General features: G+C 36.5%; 1 protein-coding gene across 3 annotated transcripts in view; it reads left to right on the top strand.

Moving 5' to 3' along the window:
• SGCG (sarcoglycan gamma) overlaps nt 1–15,928 on the top strand; it is a 111,291-nt gene that overhangs the window by 88,009 nt on the left and 7,354 nt on the right. For all 3 annotated transcript variants that reach the window (XM_027713693.2, XM_039378656.1, XM_027713692.2), the window contains one exon: nt 201–273. In XM_027713693.2, the coding sequence (XP_027569494.1) occupies nt 201–273 (73 nt within the window). The remainder of the gene's footprint in view (nt 1–200; nt 274–15,928) is intronic.

The raw sequence follows: 15,928 nt of genomic DNA, 5'->3' as shown, positions 1-15,928 counted from the left end.
TGTACATTTACATTACCTGTGTATTGTGTTGTTCCAATCAATACTGTAATGGTAATAATATAGCTATATTTTATTGTCTTATAATTCTTAATATATGTTTTCTTATCTGAATATCTGATATCAAGGTGACCATATCAAAACCGTTACTTTTTTTTTTTTTCATTCTGTTACATTATAGTATTTTTCTTTTTTTTTTGCAGGGCCTGAAGGAGCACTTTTTGAACACTCTGTAGAAACACCACTTGTAAAAGCAGAAGCTTTTAAACAGCTTAGGTAAGAATTTATAGTAAAAACATAAATCTAACAAGTAAATATCATTTGCTATAGATATTCGCATTTTTTGAACATATGATTTCCAACACAGAATTACTAATAACTTCTTTTCTGTTTTGTGTGGCAAGTTACTGTTTTGAAGGAAAATTATATATTACTCTGTGATTTGGAAATATATTATGAATTATTTATTGCTGATCGTGAATATTTAAAACTCTGTGGAAAGATTTTCTGTAAACTTCTGTTTTTCAGTTTTGAAACACTGAAATACAACTTTTTCTACTATGTTACAGTATGAGTTGCTTGTCTGCAGCAGGTCATTGACCTGTTATTAGTCAAGATTTTTCAGTCTGAAAAAGCAGACTCAAAAGAAAAATTTGGAAATATGCAAAGCTCTCTACGACTAAAGAGCAGTTTGGGCTGAGAAAATCATTATGAAGTACTTCATATGATTCAGAGCTCCTTAATTGTGGGATAGCATTTCTTTGTGCATTATTCTATGTAATTTTGAGTATCCCAAATTAGTTTATAATATGCTGGTTATGATGAGGTAATAAACTCAAATTATGTTCTCTTCATGAACATGTTATCTGTCCTTTTATAAGCCAGTTCAAAGAAAGATTTGAAATGAAAGAGGATTTCCTTAACAATTATATTTCTGTCCTTTCATACCTTGGCAGTTTGTTACTTTCTATTATTATTTCTCTTCTTAGTTTTCTTCTCCAATAGAGATAACTAGCAGAGAGTAGTGGAAGATGATTAAAGCTATCAAAAATGCTGTATCTTGCTGATTGCCAATCCATTGGGAATGGCAAATGAGAGGGAGACTATTAAGATACTTATTTTTATTTTCTCTTTTATATTTAAGATTTATTTGTGGTGAGATACCTTGTGCTTGCATTTGAAGACAGTATGAGCTCAGGACATTTTTCTTTTTACATGTTGATGTCCACTTCCAAAAATGTGTTTCTTCTGTTATGGTAGAACTTCGATGTGAAAGACTTTGATCAGTGTGTAGGGTTCTGCATTGTAAGTGTTTGTTGTCTAGTTTTGTAGGGAGTAGATTCATTATGTTGTAAATTTGTCATTTTCTGTGATTATCTCAATTTTAGTAAAGTAGGAAATGGACTTTTATGATTGCAAAGTCAAGGGGCTCTCCCTAAATTTTAATTGGCTACATATCCACTATTTTCTGTGGTTGTTCAAATGCATCATCAGTTAACATTCAAATAGGCTTAAAGCTAGTAGTTTTATTCTACATCTTTTGTGCTATGTTACATTTTAAGTTCTTATCTGCACTTTGTTTAATAAGTTACACTGTTTCAGTCTGCATACAACTATTGTTATTATAATTTTTCCACCTGTTTTTGAAATAGGATAACATTTAAATTTAAAAAATGAGCTTAATTCAAAGTGTTCATAAATTTCTCCTGCATGGGTGAGTTTACCTCATGGCTTACCTCTTTACTGATTTTTACCATGTCAGCTATAAACACCTTTTAATCTAGAATGGTGCTATGTGTTAGCAGAGCTCAAATGTAATACTTAAAATCCTATTCAGTTCTGTCTTCAATTAACTTAAAATAGTGGGAAGTATAGATTCTTCCAGAATTGACAGAAGTTTTCTTTTAATTACTGTGATGGCATTTGACATGAATCTAAAGCTGCTAAACACCTGTGCTAGAAACTGAGTTAGCCTAAGAAAACTGAGCTGTGCAATGTATACACCACTCTCATGTCATCACAGAGTAATAGAATCATAGAATAATTTGGGTTGGAAGGGACCTTAAAGATCATCTAGTTCCAACCCCCCTGCCATGGGCATGTCCCATGAGACAGGTTGCTCAAAGCCCCATCCAACCTGTCCCTCAATACTTCCAGAGGTAGGGCATCCACAACTTCTTAGGCAGCCTGTTCCAGTGCCTCACCCTCACAGTAAAGAATTTCTTCCCAATGTCTAATCTAAATCTTTCCTCCTTGTTTTATCACTAATTGCCCTTGTAAAATGTCCCTCTCCTGTCTCTTATCCTGGCAGCCCTTCACCCAGAGAAGTTCAAAATGCCTCCATCCTTTATTCATTTTTTTTCTGTCATAATCGGGGTCAAGTTTGAAAGCAGAGATGGTAATAATCTCATTTTTTCATGGAGGGCTTCTGGGAAGGATTAAGAAGCAAATGCACTGATCTGCAGTGCAGATGCTAAGTTAAGATGTAGGCAGAGAAGACCAATTTGTAAAGCTCAAGCTGGAAAAAGGTTACTTTCAAGGGTAATCTTAAATGTCAGTGTAAACAAAATTCATGGATTCTGTTGTGAAGGAGCTCAGATAAGTTTACCAATGAATGGCTATTTTGTAATTCTTCATAAATATTCTGTTTCATTCTACACTGTTAAATACAGGAACCTACCTACCTACTGAAAAGCACTTCAATATGAAAATTTAAAATGTGATTTTAAGTATTACTTTTCTATTTTAAATTTAAATATGCTTCCTTTCCAGATTAAGGTAGTGAATACCAAGTTGTGGGTAATATAACATATTTTCTCACCTCAAGCCTTATCTCTACACTTTTACTTTCTTCTGCTATTTTCCCTCTGTTTTTCTTTTGGTGGTTGTGCTGTGCCATGTGAATATGATATGCTGGATGAATGTGGTATAAAGTGCCATGGTATGAAGCATTAAATGTAGGGAATACTGTTTCAAGAAAACCTACTAAAATGCAGTTGCATGTTTCAAGGAGCTGACTGTAAAGCTGTTAATGCTCATAACTTTTCAGCTCATGTCATATGAACGGACGCCACATTCATTCTCTGTCATTCAGATTTAGAGCAGGATTTCAAACAAAGCTGACACAAATGACCTCTGAATTACACATTCTGCTGGTTTTCTTGTCCAAATGCCGAATTTCAAGATAGACTGCTATCCTGGAAAGAAAGAGATAAGTGTGTTAGAACATATCTTTTTATAGCTAAGTAGTGGAGACAGAGCAATACAATTATACTGTGGTCAGTAACTGTCTTTTCTTTTGTAATTTGAAGGAAACATATAGGGTCCTTTTCAGTCTAATAGATTGAATTTATGACTCACTCGTAAAGAAAAGGAGACGTGCTTGCACTTACTTCCAACTGGTATAAGAATTATAACGACAAAATCTACATTTCAAGATTGAAGCTTTCCTAAGTTTAAAATAACATTGCCTACTTTTTAATTCCTTTAATGAACTTCTGTCTAAATAAGATGTATCATTATCATTTACAAAATTTGTTAAGACTTTAGGACCTAGTGGAGACCTAAAAACAGGGTCTCGCGTGTAATAAGTGTCCGACAAACATCTCAATGGCATGTTTATAGTCAACAGTGAGATTTGAATATATCCAGGAAATATCCTTCCCAGACGAACACCACTGAGGAGGCACCTTGTTGAAACTAGCCCATTTTAACAGGTGAGAAGAGAAACAGATCTGGAATTCTATCTGCAGGAGTGCTTCTTTGGCCACAAGCACCCATCTGCTGGGTCACATCTCCTCCCTTTGACAGAATCTGACCCTCTGTATGGTCTTGGAACCACAGGAGAGCAAACAAGAGGAAGCACATGTTATTCTTGTGTTTAGGGCATTCATCAAGGAATAGGAAGAGACCAGGGAGTTTCAGTTTTGATATAAAAAATAATCCTGACAAAAGAACCAGATGAATGTCCTGACCATGAGATTATCCCTGTGTAGTTGCTCTGTGTCTTGCCAGATTACTTGGTTGTGCAAAGGCTGACATTCACCACAGAGCTTGCTGAAATCCAGCTTTTTATTCCTACCAAGCTGTTTTGTAGTCTGGCAAATAGAGGTAAGAGGTACAGCTTTCATTCCCCTCAAGATGAAGAGGGAATTGAACTAATGTTTCAGAATTCCTTGCTGAATAGCAAAATCAACAGGTTTATGTAATATGTAGTATATGGCATTATACTTATAATATCTATTATATATATTGTGTATTATTTAAAATACTGTATAAAAAGTGTTGCCTCTTCCATGGCTCTTCATAAAAATGGCCACAGCCCTTGTACTTTGGTGTGTATTTGCCATCTTGAAAACTCGCATCAATCAGGTCTCCTGGGGCTTTGCTAGAATTTATTTAGCTGCCACCTATAATTGGATCACAGCAAAGTTTTAATGGAAACAAGTATCTTGCTTCCAAAAGACTGAATTCAAACACAATGAGAGAAGCTCATGTTCAGACACGTATCTTATGACATAAAATGTAGATAGGAAATCTATAACAGCAAGTCATGGAACTAGATGATGTAGACAGAGAATTTTCTAACAATTCCCTAAAAACCATCTTCTCCCCAGGTTCTGTGTCAGGTACTGGAAGTAGCCTTTTCTGATATTATCCAGAGTTTCATGCCAGCACACATATCCTTTTATATCCCTTGTTATCGAATAACAATCTCTGTGAAAACTGATGTCTAAGTTTAGACATTTTTCCGTTCTGATTCTAACATATCTTTCTGATAATTTACAGCAACTTAGAATATTATTTAGCCTGTTATTCTGTTCCTCCTAAATTTTGTATCCTTGAATAACACAGAGCTCATACATAGTTTTGTCATTTTGATAGTTTGCTTCTTGTGATCTACATGGCTTGTGGTTTTCTGAAGGAAAGCAGTGGATGAGCAAAACCCTTTAAATAGCAAAACAGTATTTCTGAACTGAGCATTTTCCTTTCCCAAACCTATGGAGGTGTGCTTACAAATATGACAAATATGACATTTTTCCATTTATTAACTAACTGTATACTATGCATAATAAATACAATACTTATGAATGAGTACTATCTTTGTTCTCGTATTTGCCATTTGTGGCTATCTGACAGCCAGCAACTGTGCCTTCTGAGCACAAATCTTTTGGGAAACCACTTTTAGTTCAGTCAGTTTGTGGTACTCTGCCAGCCCTTCAACTGAGGGTTTACATCCAAGTTCAAAATTATCTACATCATTCCACTATTTTGGATTTTGAAAAGCACTATAGCAGGAATGATATCACCATTACAGAGCAAAAACTTTTGTCGGAGTGTGATTATAAATATACATATGTTACCAGAATATGGTTATATTTAATGTCTTATGGGTATATACTGAAAATATTTCAATATTCCCCTGGGAAACAGATATATTCTAAACAAATGTATAATACTGGCATTAACTAAAACTTAAAATATGTAATTTAAGAAGCATTGCTTCATATTGAAGTGAAATACCTATGTCCAGTGCTTAAAAGCATAAAAATATGTATTCATGGGCTTGTGACTAACATGTTATAGAATATTGATAAATTGAGGGCAGAATGATACATCTTCTAGGTATTTGTTTAGGGTAAATTATTGTACTGATGGTAGAGCTCTCCCTATCTATGTATTCATAATTAATATATACCCTCTAATTTTTACTTCTGTTCTACGGCATCCAATAACTCCACTTAATGGAGTTCTGGCTTCTACTTCCCCCTGATTCTTTCTGAGGGCTTTCTTTTATCCTTTCCGTTCCCCATTGATAATATGATTTCTTTTTGCACTTGAAGTATTTGCTACTGTAAACTGTGTAATAAGACAGATAGAAAGCTGAAAACTGAAGTTGTGGAGTTTTATTGCTGTATGAGTAAGACTTATGATGGAAATCTAGAAAGAAATGTATAGAAGTCAACCAGGGTAAAAGCATTTGCTAAATAATTGCTTAATCATATTTGTAATACTAATGCTTACATGCTAATTGCCTAAAAATACCATCTAACTAATTGAAGTACAGTCGTTTTTATTTGCATTCATTATGCAAATCAAAAGCCCAGTCATTCAGGAGATAATGAATTACATAACAGAAAGTAAGACTACAGTTATGATTCAGTGTTTGCTGCTGCCTGACTAGTGAGATATTTGTACTGCAATGTAATTTTATGAGCCCTGGCATTAATTTGCTAGATATAAATTTGCATTCATATGTTTTACTGCACTCAAGTTAACTAAGAACACCATCAAGTACTTCTTTTGGAAGCTTTAAAGAATTTCTTTCCATTCACTTGATGGACTCAAATGTGTAAAAAGGCATAGTTTAGAAGGATCAGATGATACAGCACATCATGTTTATCACCTTTCAGAAGCATTTCTGACTTGAATATTTGAAAAAACTATCAGCTAAGGCTTGTGTACTACATCACATCTGGTCGTCTTTTAAGCAGTGATTTTACCTGTAAATATTAATCCTGAAGTGAAAAGAATTTTCCAAGCACAGTCTGTTTTCTCTGTCTTGTCCTACAAGCATTTTGTGTGCACTCATATTCTTGCAAAATCTTGTTCATTGCAATTTAGATTACAAACTATAGTGCTTCACCTGCAGGGCATAAGGTATCATTTTATGTATGGACAATATGGACAAATAGCTCATAAGAGATAGATTAGATCATCCTGCCTTCTGTAACTCTGAGTCTGCAAAGGGCCTCTGTCCTGCTGTCATGGAAGATGTTTGTCTCCTGAAGTAGGAAGGACCTTTGCTGACCACTGGAAACAGCCTCATGTCTCTGAGTGAGCCTGTTTCCACATAGATGCATTGGCAGTCAGAGCCGCTCTCCTAAGCAGCTACATGTTTCCTGTTTCAAAGGACTGCTGGCCTCTGGAACCAGTGAGAGAGAGAGAGAGAGAGAGAGATGATAGATAGATAGATAGATAGATAGATAGATAGATAGATAGATAGATAGATGATACATCAGTAACGGGAGGAGATGAAATGCACGCACTGATGTTAGTGGCCTTTTTGTGAGGTAACATCTCCCTGACAGCGCATGCCAGGCTTCTGCCCACTGTCATAAATGGATTTCACTTATGCCAGTCATGTGGTTGATGTTCTTCCTAAAGCCTCAGTTTTTCAGGGATGTCACTTAACACATTAAAATCAATAGGAGTTCTACTGCTTGTATAAAATGGTCATTTTAGTATTTTCCATGGCTGCTTATGTCAGTAGTGCAAAGAGTAAAGTTGTAATGATTTCTGCACCTACACTGTTGAACTGGATCCCTGACGATGTCAGACTGCTCAGTGAGTTTGCTAAAGTGAACTGTCATCAGTGATTACAACATATTCCACCAGAGCGCAAGCCACCGTGAAAACTTCATTAATGATTGTCACAGTTCTAGACACCTTGCAGATGACCACCTGGAGCCCTGTTTGTAAGTCTGTGATTGTGCTGTCACTGATCTAAGATGTAATGTTGAGTTGAGCCGATCATCCCTTACATTATCTTTCACCTACATACCTATCTGCACTTATAACAAGGGAGCTGGGGAGGAGGCAGGAAACAGGAGACACTCACTGTAAGAATGTGCGTGGGGCAAACACTGGAAAAAGAAAAGGAAATATTTCCTCGTAACAGTAATTCTGTCAAGATACATTGCACATGTGCACCCTTGCTACTCACTCTTTCCCCTCTCCCTCAGTCTGTGTGCGCAGTTGTGAAAATTCAGTTGTGAGGACTCTGGCGACAGTGTGGCACATTCAGACACTGTACTAACGCATCACAAGAGGGGAAGGGTATGACCTGCTTGTCAGCAAAGCGTCTTCACTTCAGTGTTTCTTTTCATGGAGAACATGTGGACACTATAAACAGTGGGTACTGAAGAACTCCATTTACTTGAAATCTTTCTGTGCTTTTAAACATTAAATAAAAAATTGCTTGAGATATATAAAAGGAAGGCATGGAAAATTTCAACCTGGAAGATAATTTTATGAAACTACTCGTAATGAAAATACTAAACATATTTTACAACAGTGATGCAAATGGTGTTATTATACGAGATTAAAGTTTATACGTTATTTTATAATACAATACATTATAATATTATTAAAGTAATTTGAAAATGATAGCCATGCTGGAAACATCTGTGATGTGCCAGATTCAATCACATTCAGTGAGAGCTTGGCCATTTTTAATTACCTGGAGAGTCAGCACATCATAAAATTGAGGTCATCAAAGAGACCTCTTTTGAATTAGCTCTGCTTACCACTCTTCATCACAACTGTCAGTCTTGAGAGAAGCTTCTATTTTAATTGTATCTCAGTCTAATCTTCAGTCTTCATTCCTTCAACAACTTTGCATTGAGTGACAGTGGGCAAACAGGCAAAAACATCTCAATATTGAAGATGGATGGAAAACTAGTAAACAAATGAGTACACTGTAATAATCAGATCTGCTATGTTTTTGAATATGTGTTTTGAATAAATGTTCTTTTAAATTGATTTTATAGTCTTTTCAAAGTACCATTAAAACTGGGAACTCTTTTATTCTCCTTTTAAGAGAACATGTAATTAACTGCATTTGTCCTAGAACTTTGAACAGTTCTTTTACGTTTCTTATGTAAAAAAGAATTCTGTTAACCAAAACCTCAGGAGCTGGAAACATCTGTTATTCAAATCTGGCTTTGTAATTTTGCTTGTGAACAGAGATCCCCCCCTTAAGCCATAAGCAGCGTTAGTGCCTGCTGTGCTTATGCTGAACAATTCCCTTGAATCTGGAATCTCATAACTGAACTGTACTGGAATCTTCTGTTGCCATGCATTTCAGATTTACAACATAAATATGGAACAATCTTGGAGCACAGGCTATTTCAAGAAATAAATCCATGATAAGATTTTTTAAATTTAATTTAAAGGAAAGGAAAATATGCTGAAGAATATACCAGCTGACATCTTCAAGAGCAGCAGATACTCCCAACATTTAAGAATGGCACCAAAAGTAATAGAATGCCTCCGGGTTCTTCCCTTGATCATTATCCTTGTTCATTTTTTGCATAAGACACAATAAGCTAAAAGACCTAATAGATTTATTTATTTAAAAATATGTCTCTTCTTCTAATCTTAGGTCATCAGATTGCCCACTTTCCTAGGTCCTTCATCTCTGATGTTGGAATATTTAAAATTTAGGCACCACAATTCAGCATTAGAGCAAGTAACAGACTTGACTGCATATCCAAGCTCTTTGAGTTATAAACTTGTAATAAGTCCATGGGCAAAATGATTTAAATATATTAATAAATAGGGATAAATGGATTAGTTTATCTATGGAAAAATGAATTTACCATAGAATCTGATTAATTATGATTTTATTTTCATATAATGATTGTCTAATGTAAAACGCACTAAGAGTCTAAGAATCCATTACTGCGGGAGCTCAATATTCTGTAAGGTCATTACAAGATTGTTTTAGCTTTAGAAAATGCATACGCTGTAGGCTGCTTAGTTCAGCCTAGTCAGTATTTGTGATCTAATTTCTTGGTTTCTCCATTCCATGATTTTATCATTTCACTCCCCTGTGTTCCAGCCAAGCACAATAAGCCCAGCTGTATCGTTTATGATGAAAACTCCTTTTGAGAGTTGGCACAAAGAGAAACGCAAAAGTGGTTCAGTGGTCCCTTTTTTCCCCTCTGTAGGTGAGAACTTAACCCTGAAGTGGTTGAACAATGAATGCCCTAGCCCTAACCAATACAGACATGTGGGAGGGGAATCCAATAAACTTAAAAGAAATGATCCTGCAGCAGTATTATACACACCCTACAAAAGTCCTGTAGTGCTATTAGTAACAACTTGCTAGTGCTTCGCAGAGTAGGACTGTCTGTATATGTATGTGTGTAAATATCAAGAATATTTTTGTCTGAAGAAAGAAGGCTACCAGAAAAAGCAGAGCCTACTATTTCAAATAGCTTAATTCTTTCAGAGTAGGTCCGCTGTTACTGAAGTATTTGGGGTGTTTATTATAACAATTATATTATCCCAATTATATTGGAATGTGCATTTTAATGTGCATTTCTGTCTATTTTCAGTGGTCAGAGGTGTTACAAGCTGTCAGCAAAGCACAGCATATTTTGAGACTTTCCTAGGTGATTGGAGACAAAATGATGGACCCTCCAAAATGCCATTTTCATTAACGCATTTAAGTAATAAGCAGGAGAATCAAGAAGAAAAGTGACTTTTAAAATCAAATTACAACAAATTGCTCCACTATTTTATAGGCTCTCAGTTGCAACATAGGACCACTGAAGATTTTTTTTAAAAGTTGCAGAATTCCTGGGAAAATGAGCTGCTTTATGAACAGCTGTTTTATTCAAGCCATTTCTCTAACAGAGTTCATGTGTATGTACACTTGCCTCTGAACAGACATCCTCATAGTATGTTTCTCTGAATTCAATTGTACCCTATTTGTTTTCTTGTGATGTTATCAGACAATTTTTCTTTATTTTCAGCAGACTGGTGATCTTTTTTATTACTGTCACAAAAACTTTATTTTGGAGAGTTACTAGTTTTAGCACAGTTAAGTTGAAAGTACAGTTTTAATATTAAGCTGTATCTTGTGCCACTATAAGTTTACCTGTAAATTCTTCTGCAATGAAAGAGCCAGATTCACTTGGGAGAAAATTAATGAAAGTTCTTTTTTTAACTTAAAATTAAAAATATACTGGTATGCATACTACATTTTATTGTGGCATAAATAATAGATTGACTTAGGATTCATTGTAAGGGAGCTGTTGATATTGACATTAATCTTACTGAAACAGAGTATGTGTCCTGGTGCAAGCAACTCCCAGGAGGCAATAACTCTTGGAAAATTATTTCTTTAAACCAAGCTACAAAAATTGGGATAATGTAATATGACCATTGACCAACTAATGGGCTTGACAAGGAAAAATGGATGCAGCTTTTCAGTCAATTTTTTTCATTGTTTCATTTAGTTTGACTCAGTGAAGCTCAGACTTAGAATATCAAAGTGAATGAAAGAAATATGGAAGAGTGTCATCCAGGTAGGAAGCAATTATTCCACCTTTAAATGAAGGAATTCAATATGTGTGATGCAAAATGGGACATTTTAGAAAGAAAAATCAGTCAGCATTTGAAAGATTTATAGAAGTTACATCAAATCAGAATTTTGTGCCAAGGCCTGACTGAGAAAATATAGCTGAAAACTGCTATATTTTCATTAATATGCAGAAACTTATCAGGGAAGAAGATTTAATGAGTCATTAGTATTTCCTATTTTTTGACATCCAGGAAGAGCTATCACAGTTTACTGTTGAATACTGACACTTCCATGTCCTTAAGATATACACAGTTGCTGGAACATGCTGTTTCTCTTTGCAAGAAGATGTAATATTAGGAGCCATTCCAAAGAAAATACTCTTACAAAACAAAACAGAAATGAGGCATATACCAAGACTGAGATCTCAGTTCTGTTGTTTTGTCCTTCTTTGCCTTTGAACCTTCTGGCAAGCAACCAAAAGACACAAGGCAGAACTCCAAGATCCTCAGCTTTGGGTAATCATATTCTTCTTGCTACATCGCCCCACACACACACTTGCCTGACCTCGAAACATCAAGCTGCTGGGACATAAGTAAATATGACTGGGAATTGGCAGTTGGCATCAGTCTGTGACTGCTGCTCACTCTCCACCTCGAGAACTCCAGCTTATTGCTCAGCTCGTGTCAACAGGAATCCAGCTTCCTCATAAAGAGAGGATATGGTTTGAAATTGTGTATGCTGGACCATAAATAAATGCTGACAGTCTCTTTTTCCTGTGTTACTAGTGTATGCTCTGTCTAGGGTTTACTCTCTTACGATGTTTAGCTGCATTGCTGGGGAATTAAACTGCTTTCAGACTAATCAAAAAGTCAATATACTCCTATTGCCTTTTAAAGGTTAACATGCATTCAAAAAGCAGGGCTAAAAGCAGACACCTACAGAGAACCAAGGCCAATTAAGCCCACAAAATCCTCTAGGTTGCTTTTTTGACTTTCAAAACAATAGTTCCTCGACAGGTTAAAGATTTTCCTCTTTAACCATTTTTATCTTGTGGGGTTTTTCCCTTCTTTTTTTACCTTTTCTATTCTTCCTCTGCTCCACGACCTCCAGTCACTGGCTGATTTAATTTTTGTTCCCCTTTCACCTTTCCAAGGTCAGATTTGAACTCTGGGGTAGGTGTTCATAGCATGCCAGAGGCATATGAGGGTTTCTTCTTTACTTAACAATGTGAAAAAGATGTTTTGGTTATAGAATCACAAAATGGTTTGGGTTGGAAGGGACCTTAAAGATCATCTGCTTCCAACCCCCCCAGCATGGGCAGAGATACCTTCCAGTAAACCAGGTTGTTCAGGGTCCCATCCAACGTGGCCTTGAACACTTCCAGGGATGGGGCATCCACAACTTCTCTGGGCAACCTGTCCCAGTGTCTCACCATCCTCATAGCAAAAAATTTCTTCATAATATCTAATATAAACCTACTCTCCGTTTAAAACCATTACCCCTTTTCCTATCACTGCATGCCCTTATAAAAAGATAAGCTTAGTATTTTAACTACACATGCACAGGAAGAGTTGCACAGTGTTTACTTTCACAGGAATGCAGGTTTGCAGGATCAGATCTTCAGTGTCATAACTGGCAACCTTATTGAACTCACTGACATGGCTTTATTTAGCCTTGGAACAGTTTAGTCAAAGCACCTTGTTTCTTGAAAATGTTTTTTAAGTCTGAGAAGTCATGGAGATTTTTTACTCAAGAGGTGGGTCAAACAGCTGTCTACTTGGAAAAGAAGAGTAGGAGACAGTCTTATCAGGTTTGAGTTTATCATCTTCAAGGAAGTTCAGGGGAAACAATATGGAAACACACACCAGTGGAACAAGTACCAGTATTCCCGCTCCAGCTCTCCTGAGTTACAATGCTGTATCTCCTTTTTTTTTCATATTCTTCAGTCTTTCCTCTAATACTGTATTTCCCATGCATGCTCCCATATCAGTGCCTAGGAACAAGTGTGAAGCAGCATTTTCAGTCCTACAAAGACTAAATGGCAGAAAAAAAGGGGAGTGGGATCTTTCACTGTCTTCTGCCTCCTCATATTACTTTCTTCAAAAATCAAACCTTAATATATATATTTGTCCCTTGTGCATGGATCCTTTTATTTTAATTATTCTAAAGCACTATGGAAGTAAGACAGCATTAGAGAAGTGGAAGTGATAGATTAGCATATCTGATGAAATATAAAAATCAGATTTCTCATTTACTGGTACAAGAACATATTTCAGTCAAATACTTAATACACCATGCACTGCTACATTCTTTACCTTGCTTTTATCACTTTTATGGCAGGTATACGTTTCATGAAATCTTCTCTGTGTGGTAAAATTGATCAGGCCATTTTAAGCAAAAAGCAAAGAGGGAAAAGAGGAGTTACTATCTGTAAGTATGGGCACACCAGTTGTTGGGTGTACCACAATTTTAGAGGCTGTCTACCTGTTCAGTCCAATCACAGTTACCGTAGTCTTCCTCAGGTAGGGAAGAATGCATGCAGATGGGGAACTTCTACCTAAGGTCATACATACCAAGGAATTCTCTCTCCACTGAATTCAGAAGAGATGATGACTCATGAGCTGGAAAGGTCAAAAAGTGGAAGCAAGGACTAAACAATTCTCCAAGTTCACAAGAGTAAGCTGGTTCCTCTCTCCTGCTCTAAGAGTCAAGCAACCCCAAACTGCAGTAGGAAACTTGGGGTCAATAAAATTGTGATACTCTCTGCAGTGCTAAAACCAGCGTTCTAGTGCCTTGTGACACTTAAAAGATCAGTAAGGATGAAAAACTAGATCAATATTGCTGCAGCATGAACAGGCAGTATCAGCTGCTTCTTTACTACAACTGCATCAGGCTGTCACTGCCCTCACATCCTCCCTAACAACCAACTGAGCAATTTCTGGTGATCTTCTATCTCTACAAGTTAGCAACATGTTTGTAGGAAAAGGGGAATCTCCAAGCCTTTAGGTTGTTGGGGTTGTTTCTGATCCAGAGCGTGGATGCTGCCGAGGTTCCCTCAAGACTTTTCACACAATCCTTCACGAATTATTCTGCACACCTAAGCACCAAACTTCCTTGGCAGCCAGCAAAGACAGTACAGTCAACTGCTGGAACTATCTTACCAACAAGTAAGAAGACAGCAATGAAAATATTATCTTTGTTGTAATCTGTTGCTTTAGTTGCGATGGACTATGGAGGACCAAAGGTGACAGAGCTATAAACTATTTACAGGGACCACCTATTCCCTCACCCTTCCCTGCCTTTCATTAGCTGACACTGCAGTTTTCCTGGCTGCAGGGATCAGGCCGAAGGAGAGCAAGGCAAAATACCTACTCCACAAGTTGGCCTAGTCTGGCTTTTGATTTACATTCTGTGGATATGTCTACTTGAGTATCTTAATTCAAATCAGAAATGTGTTTTTGAGGGAACTCTTCCATTTGCCTGAGCTCTCCACATCTTGGTTCTCTCTTGGAACTGTTTGGGGTCCATGAACAGGGTGACATTTGGATTAACTTGAAAGCTAGGATCTCTTGGAGAATGCCTAATGTGCTCCAACCTTTCTGGGCATCCAGTTGGCAGAGTCAGGCAACAGCTAGTCCAGGGTACTCCTCAGGACACATATAATGGGGTGTCAGGTCCTTGGCATCAAATGTTGTGCTGTCACAATCAATTTGTCTTGCACCACACCACTTGCTAATTGACCCCCGGCAGCTACCACAGTACCTAGAAGCTACTCCTACATACAGAATCGATCTTCCTAAATGAGATACAGGCTGTGATAGATGTCTCATTTAGGACAGCACATTACATAGATTAATTCCTCTAGATTATAAAGACCATTCACTCCATCCTGTTAAATGTAATTTATGTGTCTGTAATTAAAAAAAAAAGATAAAGTGACTGGTAATAATATATTCCTTCATCGTTCTAATGCACGAATTCGAGCAAACACTGTAAAATGACCAAAAACTCTTAAGACAATCCATTTCTGCCCTCTGAATCTCCAAGCACCCTCCAGCATTTGCAAACAAACCAAATTCTCGTTTTGCCAAGACTTTTGAGGAATGCACATCAATGTGGGGACTGAGAAGGGACGTTCAAAGTCAAGGTTCAGCTCAGTCACGCTAGGTGCCTGTTTCGCTTTTAGTACATCTGGACTACAGAGAAATACATCATTAGTGTTATTGACTGTTGCCTTTGCTAAAATCTTACACATAATAGTTCCACTTCACTGTTTCACTACAGTTTCTATTGCCAGAAAGCTCCAATGACGTGCTTTATTAGGCAAATCCACCCTTAGTTAATCTAGAAATAGGACCTGTATAAACAGCAGAAATTTAGGATTGTGATTAATATAACAAATGTAATTCTGCCATGTAATTTAAATTATATGTTATAAATCTGTAAATGCTTCTGAAGTCTGTAGGCTTCTTGCCAGCGTTAATATTGGTAGAAAGTAAGAAATATTTCTCTGGTGTTTGATTGCTTTTCAGCCTCCAGATCTGATATATTCTCAAAAATCTGTCCCAGTCCTCCATCTTGTGATATTCAATACAGTTTAAAAATAAAAATTTTAGCCTACATATAGATTGCTTACACAGGTGAAGTACTTTACAAAAGAACATGAACTATTTCAATATTTATAGCCTTTTGGTGACAGAAACTATGGCAAGGTTTTATTAAACTACCTTGACACTAACTTATGAAAATATATTAAATTTTAAAGATTGAAAATACAAACTTTGCTTAATTTTTCATTATATAATCCATACAAGTGTTCATTGAAAAATATTCCAA

This window comes from Pipra filicauda, unplaced genomic scaffold (genome assembly GCF_003945595.2).
Source record: "Pipra filicauda isolate LSUMZ 115617 unplaced genomic scaffold, ASM394559v2 scaffold142_size1944046_pilon, whole genome shotgun sequence".
In the NCBI taxonomy this organism is placed as follows: domain Eukaryota; kingdom Metazoa; phylum Chordata; class Aves; order Passeriformes; family Pipridae; genus Pipra; species Pipra filicauda.
Note: the sequence above shows the minus strand (reverse complement) of the source record. Positions and strands in the feature narration are given on the sequence as shown.